The 8,052-nt window shown below is 32.5% G+C and overlaps 1 protein-coding gene across 3 annotated transcripts in view; it reads left to right on the top strand.

Moving 5' to 3' along the window:
- LOC117120380 (serine/threonine-protein phosphatase 6 regulatory ankyrin repeat subunit B-like) overlaps window positions 1-8,052 on the top strand; it is a 74,895-nt gene that overhangs the window by 9,874 nt on the left and 56,969 nt on the right. For 2 of the 3 annotated variants that reach the window (XM_033265429.1, XM_033265423.1), the window contains exons 2-3: window positions 3,327-3,515; window positions 5,443-5,544. In XM_033265429.1, coding sequence (XP_033121320.1) covers window positions 3,327-3,515; window positions 5,443-5,544 — 291 coding nt within the window. Of the gene's footprint in view, window positions 1-1,574; window positions 2,019-3,326; window positions 3,516-5,442; window positions 5,545-8,052 lie in introns of those variants that run through there. The other variant, XM_033265436.1, reaches the window with a different exon arrangement.

Here is an 8,052-nt window from a genome sequence, read left to right as displayed (position 1 = left end):
ATATACTCCTAATTTAGGAGGTCATTTTTACACACCACAATCAAACAAACCGAGGCAGGCCACTACTGCAGCACCACCACCACCAAAATACTTTTAATTGAACTTTTTTTTCTAAATTGAAAACATGATCTGAGTTTTTGAATTAGAATTCTGCAGCATTGCTTTTATCAGACTGCTAGTGTTTATCATTATTATACAGATATATGTCTAGTAATGGCATGATTGATGTTCAGTAAATGCTGTTACACTTAGTATATGCATGCGATTTTGTATTTTCAAAAAAAGACGACAGTGGAAAAACAGGGGGAACGTTCCCATCCCTAAATCTGCCCTTCTCCAAAACCGAGGAACAAAATGTTGTGGCTATGGCAACTAGATGGCACTCACATTCCTAGGCCTAAATGTCAATATAACTTTCCTCTTTTATCTCCATTTATAAATTTTTAAAAAAATTGGGGAGGGGCCTGGCCCTGGACGTCGTGGTGGGGCAGGGGGATTTAAGGGGCGAAGGTTAAGTGTCAGTGCTCAGTGATTAAGTTTAGGGAGATTCACATGGCAAAATATGGTAATATGTGGCGATTTTGTGAATACTTGAGAATAACTTTTTTTGCAAAAGAACATCCAGTGGGAAGTGTGTGGGGGAGCAAGATTTATGGGAGGGGATTATTTCTTGTGCTCTTATTTTCTTCCGAATGCATCACTAATCCCATTATATGATATCAGATAAAATAAAATGACTATTATGATATATAAATGATAAAGATGGTCTATTTGCAATTTTTTTTGTTAAAAAATAATTTTCGGCAGCGGCCATTTTGAAATTCAAAATGGAGGCCCTAAAAGTGAATAAAAAAACTGGCATCCATTTTTTTTTTCTTAATCAGTGAATTTTTTAGATATTTTTAGACATGTTTGCCAAGAATCTACCCAAAAAATTGATAAAGTTAAAAAATATGACATAAGACAACAGACTATTGGACTATGATATCCAATTTTTATGATCAATAAAAACATGTTACGGTATGATATCGCTCAAAAGTTGTACTTGTCAAAAGATATATTTGAATGAAATATTATTAATTTGAATCTTGTGGTTGTAGCGATACCATAAAAAATTGTCCCCTTAATATTGGTCTAAAATGTATTGATTCGACCATTTGGCACACTTACAAAGTGTGCCCGTCCCCTTAATTAGTAGGGGTTCCCCCTTAATAGAGGTCCCCCTTAATAGAGGTCCCCCTTAAAGTGTCCCCTATTAGGAATGTCCCCCTAATAGGGATGTCTCAAAGGAGGGTTCTACTGTAGGTAGTTGGTTATTGTTTGTTTTGATACACCGATCTGGTGTCAGGGAACGGCACTTTAGATTGTAAAAATTGTTATAATTTAATATAATATTTTAGTGAATTCATCTGTACTCGTGTTGTTCTCCAAGTTGTATACAAGTTGTATTTATGAAGTTGTATTTTTAGATTAATGCTGACCGAAAATATTTTGTACATGGCGCCCTCGGTGGGAACACTTTAAAAAAAGACCAACCAACCCTCATCATCTCTCTCAGGCTTGGTATTCAAAGAGGTCAGTAGACCGTGACTAATAAATAGGCAGATAAACTTAAGAATTAACTTCATCAAGGTGTTTGTATGTTTATGTGTTTACTATTGGCATCATGCGTAGGTTCTCTTAAGATTATTGGAATTTTCAACATCATCAAAGGAAGACATCTGAACTGGAATAGGGTTTTATTGCAAGAACGACTTCATCAATGATGCCATAACTTTGAATTTGATCCATTTGACTTCTACTGCATTACACTCAACAGCACTTCTTTCTCAACGTGCCTTCTTGGTATATTACTTCCGATTTCGCAGCTTTCGGGCCAATTTCGTTGAGATTGTGTTGCAATTTACACGAAATCATGGTATTCGTGTGGTCGTCATTATGAATAAAAACTGGAATATAAGAAAGAATTTGTCATCTAGTAGTTCTTGCTGTTGTTAACATCAGTAGTTGGCACACTTGTAAGTGTATTTTGTAATGTTTTTTTTAGGCTTACCACTTGTTTGCCACTTGTGTCATAAGTTTGACTGAAAATGGTGGTTGTTACCTTATTTGACCTCATGTAGCTAGGCCTACGTGAATGTGGCTGTCACCTGCTGAGTATTCTTTTAACGATGAGTGTAGAGTTTTGTCGTACAAATCAAGTTATGTATTCATGATGTAGAAATGTTAAATTTAGTTGATTATTGTTTTGTTTCGGGTATGACATTAAATAAATGACACTAATAAGGATCAGGGATTTTTTTTTGGTAATCTAGTTTTGAATGATTTCCTATGGTATTCAATCGAGAGAGGTAAACTCATTAGGCCTACTTCAAGCAATTCACAGTTAACATCTTCAAACTATAACAATTAAATTAAAAATTTGTTTTTACAAGATACTTGATTTTACATTAACAAAATGAGAGTAAATTTTGGTAAAGCCTTAACCAGTAATTGGAAATAAAAATTACGTAGTTTTAATTATACTACACTTCCTAATTCAAAATTATAGTAAAGAAAGTTAAATTTTTATTTCAAATTCCAATTACATTATTAAGTAATAAAGAAATATTCGAAACTGAACATAAGAAGAGTTATCAAATATTTTTGATGGTTAAATGAATAATTTGTGAGAAACTTTTGCCAGTCCATTTTATTTCGTAGGTTTTGTTAAATAAAAGCAGATATACCAAATATATGATTTGTCAAAGTATGATAATTATTTTATTTGTTTTGCCATGTAAGCATGTAAAACATTATTATGAGCCATATATTTAGAGGGCAGAGAATTAACTCAATTGTTTTTAATATATAAAACAAACATACTGTACTCTAGAAAATATGAAACATAAAACTTCTACCAAACACTGAATAGTATTGTAATTTAATACTTTTGAGCGGTTTGTTGGTTGAAAGTGGTAATTGGACTAATGCTTTTGAACTTATGATTATAATGACTGTCATAAAATTTGATGATTTTTTTTTAAATTATTGACTTAAATATTTAATAATTGAGTACTTGTTGATTGTAGTAAAAGGAATTTTCTATTTAATTATACTTGTTGAATTTAATAAAAAGATATTGTATTTTTTGTATAATATGTAACATTTTATTTTTTATAATGTAGTTAAAAGCAAATGTTCAAAATAAAAGTAAAGCTTATTGTTAGTTTTGGAGGCTCCTCAATGCTAAGGCTGTCTTGTAAGGAGACTGCATTAAATATTGAATTTTAAAAAAAAGTATTTTAGAGAACTTTATTTTAAAAAATATTTTCTACATTTATCAGGAATTAAGGAGGATGTCTGTAAACACGAGCGTGTCAGATACGGCATCGCTGGCATCAAGTGGTGGCATTCCAGGTGCCCCAGTCATGAACCGTTTACTGACCCTCTGCTTCCGTGGGGAATGGAATAGTGTTGAACAGATGCTGAGGTCTATGGAGAAAGGTGATCCAGACATCTGTAAAGCAGATGAGGTAGGTTGTTTTAACTAAATTTCAGTATAATTAATTTTTTGTTTTAATGTAATGATATTGAATACTTTCTTTATGCCTTATTTGTTCATCATGATTAAAAAGTAATAATAAATTTGCTTTGAAGACAAATTGGTAAAAATCTCGGGTAAAAGTACAATAAGAGTTACAAATACTTCGAAAAAGTAAATATCTTATGAATGGAATTACCGTATTTATTCAAATAAACGCCCCGCTGTGAATAAACACTGCTTCTAGAGCCTCATTTGGAATAAAAGGCTCCATTGAATAAATGCACCAGGGTTTATCTTTTCCTTGAATAAACGCCCCCTAAACGACTAAACAAATCTAATGGAAGCAGAATCATTCTCAACAAATTCTAAAAATGTTCTACTTTTTTAGGATCATGGAATAACATATTTTGACAGTAATTATGTGTTGTAGTTCCACATTTACAGTAAAATTTTAGGGACATTTATTTGAGTATACATCAATTTTTACACCAAAAATAAATAAATCTTATATTTTTGGAAATTCGTAACAAATTATTCATTAAATTTTAATTAGTATCATGCACAATGGATAATTAATACCGTAGTTACTGTCAGTGTCATACATTACACATAATTGGATGTCCAGGTTTTTGTGGTACTGGTGGTAAACAAATTCTGGAATGATGAACATAGGGCTGGGAGGAGATATTGAGATTGTTGGGTTGCCATTGTGACTATACATCATTGATAATAAATTAAATTATGATTAGACTTTAGAGTATGGTGTCTAGGTAGTACTTCATTGTATACAGGTTGTTTTAATGTCCTATGTATCCCAGAATTTATTAGGGCAATTTTCAATTAATTCCATTTAAATTGCCCATTTTACAGATTGAAAATGTGTCTTTTTAAAATTGTTGGGAAGGAGCACAAATTCATTCTAACATATTCAAATGTACAGTATATTAACAAACAGCGGATTCTGTTAATTTTATCTGAGGCAGCTATCAAAAACATACAGAAAATACAATAAAAATAACAATAAATAATATAAAATTTACTTCTTATAGTTTGAGTAAAGAAATTACTGGTGTACAGGTGTTTTCATGAACAGTAAACTGCCCGAAAGAATATACAAAATAAACACAGAATAAATAATAATAATAATAGTAATGTTCAGTAAAATTTTCCTTGTATACGGTACTTGTAAGTAGTTTTTATCAATTTACACAGACTATATTATGAACTCCATGCTTCTCGCTTTTGATTTAAAATGCAAGCTTTGGTTACCATAGTAATAGTTCCATAGTTCTAATGTCAGAAATCGGCTCACTCAGATGCCTGTTGCATGATTGTATCGTTTTGTCAATCTTTACCAATTAATGTATAAAAACATTAGTGTGTTAAATGCTGGACTTGTTTTCTCTGTTTAGCGCATTGGTAGCTTGTAAATTTGTTGACAAGTGGTCCAAACAGGAGGGATACATGCCCCTCCAAAAATAGTCCATCTTCCCCCTCCTCCCACTGGAAATGTTACAGTAGAAGCAAAACAATTATACTCAAGTAGTTAAAAATTAACCTAATATCACTTTATTTTGTGAGCTACTGTAGTTCCTCCTACTTAATCATGAAGATCCCTCCACTTCCCATTTGCACCCTCCCCCATCCATTCTCCCCCTTCCCCTCTTTCATTTCAAGACTTCTAGATAACACCATTGGTTGGGGTTAATGTTTAGGTTAGCATTGGGGTTGTGTAATCTGTAAAGAGAGAGGAATGAGACTAAATAATTTTTTTTAAATACTATTAATAAATAATTGTATAATTAATACATTTGAATTGGCAATGAGGGTCTGCCTGTGGATGTTCTTCCTGCACACATAATTTATATAATATACTGTACAGTGTATTTTCTATATTTGATGTGCTTATTTCATAGGACACTGAAGTGACACCATTGATGTTGGCGGCCAAGGATAATAAATTTTTCTCAGTAGAGAAGCTTCTAGAATTAGGAGCCTCAGTCAATGACAAATCAAAGGTAAGTTTTTTTAAAGCTTTTTTACTACTGATATAGTATCATAGAAGTTAACTGAAAGTCAGGGGCCCTCTTAAATAAAAGTCTACTCTACCTCGTAAATACTGTACAAGGTGGAAAAACCGTGGTGTCCTCCCCCACCCCACCTACCCCACCCAGTTTTAAAATATTTAAAAATCTGTTTCATTAACTGTCCCAAGTTTTTCTTCAAACACGCTTTTGTGTCTTAAAAGAGCAGTTGTTGTACAACATCACATTTTTGGTAAATTGGCTTTAAAAAATTAATTTATTTAATATTTTTATTTTTCAGAGTTTACCCTTGTTTATGTCAGTAAATGTCACTTCTTTGTCCTCCAGTCCATTTTATTTTACGTTCATTATTTTCCACCAACACCACATCTCAAGTACTTTCATTCTGTTTTTTTTTTTTGGACTGACAAGTATTTGCTAAGGAAATAGACCATCACTTAATGAGAAAAGTCAATCTCAATCAAACTGTTTACAGTATGTTAAATCCACTTTAACAGGTAATTGGATACAGTTGATGAGTAAACTCAACACTTCAACAACAAACCATATTATTTATATTATTTTCTTTAGCTTTTGTCCACTTAGTGGAGATCTTCAGGAACCTATCTCCAAGGAGTGTAACTGTTAAAATAAATTTGATTGTTATTTTTTAAATTTACAATAAAATGATTACATTTCTTATTCATCATAATGTTACCTACACTAGGTATCTTATTTATTTATATTGTTTAATAATTAGCCATTCACATTGGACTAATTATGGTCAAAGTAACCATGTACCTGGTCACTTTAAGCAAATGTCCAGTGTGAACAAGCTGGTTAATATTTCCTTAGTCAAAAGACCCAAAATGTGTAGCAAGTTTCAAGCCGGTAGCCAGCATCTACAAGGAGAGAGGGTTCTGAGCATTGAAGTTAAGGAACGTCACTTCAGAGACTTTAAAAGCGTACTTCCTTCAGTAGATGAATATATTGTAATTATCCTCCAAAAGCAATGTTGCACTGTATATTATATCTAATGAATATACTCTTAGTTCTTTGTATTTGACAAAAAAAGTGTTAGGCCTGTTGGTTCACTCTTATTTTCTGGTATTTTTAAAGCCTCCCTCCCAAACTGACAATTTTTGGTTGCTAGAGGAATTATTTTACATGGCCTATGTTTTCAATGAGACACTCTAAATGATTAATTTTTCGCAGAAAATGTTTTATTTGCTAGCCGATATACAGGCAAATAAGAGTGGTATGATTTACTCACAGTTTATTGGCTACATTTCCTCATTTTAATTTTCAATAATTTTCAGTTGAAAGTTAATATTCAATATGAAGTACAGTAAAGCGATTCATATAAAATTTTATTGTTGAAATTTATTGGTCCCACATACGACGCAGTATCTTTAATGAAGAGTGCTGTAATATTTGTTCCATCCTGCAAACTCCTCCGCTATTGTTTACATTTGATAATTGTATGTTTTCCTAAATAAATAAGTCTGAGTATCGTATGAAGTGGAGCTGTTGTGTGTTCAAGGGAGGTGCCAGCAGGTGGGCCAGCTCGGCCAGCAGTTGGGGGATGCGGTAAAATCGAGGGGGAAAAAATAGTTAGAATCCTCTTTTATAAGCCAGGGACAACTGGGTTGAGGGTGTCCTTTTCAGGCATCTAGAGTAGATGCTACTGTATATTTTCCCTTCAGCAGTGGCAGTGCTACGGGGCACGGGGGAGCATTTTCACCCAAGATAATTTTCTTTCCCCCCTCCCAATTTTACTCAAAAAAAAAAAGAAAAACCACAATTAATTGGGGAGAAAAGAAATGATATGTATAATTCTAAATATTAGTAGACTATCTATCTATAAAATTGATTAAAAGCCTCTGAAACCCCCTAAATTGTCATTTTTTTCGGACCCTGGACCACTTTTGAGACATTTTGAGCAATGCCCGACCATGCCTACCTCAGGCCACCCAGCATATTGCCCCTCCCCCTTAAAATTTTTAGTAGTTTGTTTTCACATGTGGTGTGTAGACTCGCACTTTAAATACTGACTTTAGCACTCGCTTTTTAGTTAAAATTACATTATCATTTGAGCTAGCTAGATCGATAATTTCATGTCTGAACATGAAGCTGACCTTGGAATCATCTGTCGTGGTAATGCTAATCGTTAGTAACAGTTAGTGGTTGTGTAAATTAAATGTTTAAAATGTAATATAATTTAAAATGGCAAAGTTTAAACAAAATAAAGAATTATTCTAAAGCTACAGGTTCATGTTACAGAATGAATGTATTTTACCAGTGTAATTAGTTATACTATTGATTTATTTGAAAAGAATTTAATCTTGACTTCTAAAAGCTAATATTATAGATAAAGAAAAGATTTTTTAAAGTAATTTGTTAAGTGGTAGAGTACGTATTATATTAAATTTACTTTTTGTTTTGGAGTATTACGTGTCAGTTATGATTGGCATGTTAAACAGGAAGGACGTATTATATTCA

Source organism: Anneissia japonica, unplaced genomic scaffold (assembly GCF_011630105.1).
Source record: "Anneissia japonica isolate Jap-2015-1 unplaced genomic scaffold, ASM1163010v1 scaffold250_len512249_cov173, whole genome shotgun sequence".
Classification (NCBI taxonomy): Eukaryota; Metazoa; Echinodermata; class Crinoidea; order Comatulida; family Comatulidae; genus Anneissia; species Anneissia japonica.
The sequence above is the reverse complement of the archived record's forward strand: the minus strand, read 5'-3'. Positions and strand labels throughout refer to the sequence as shown.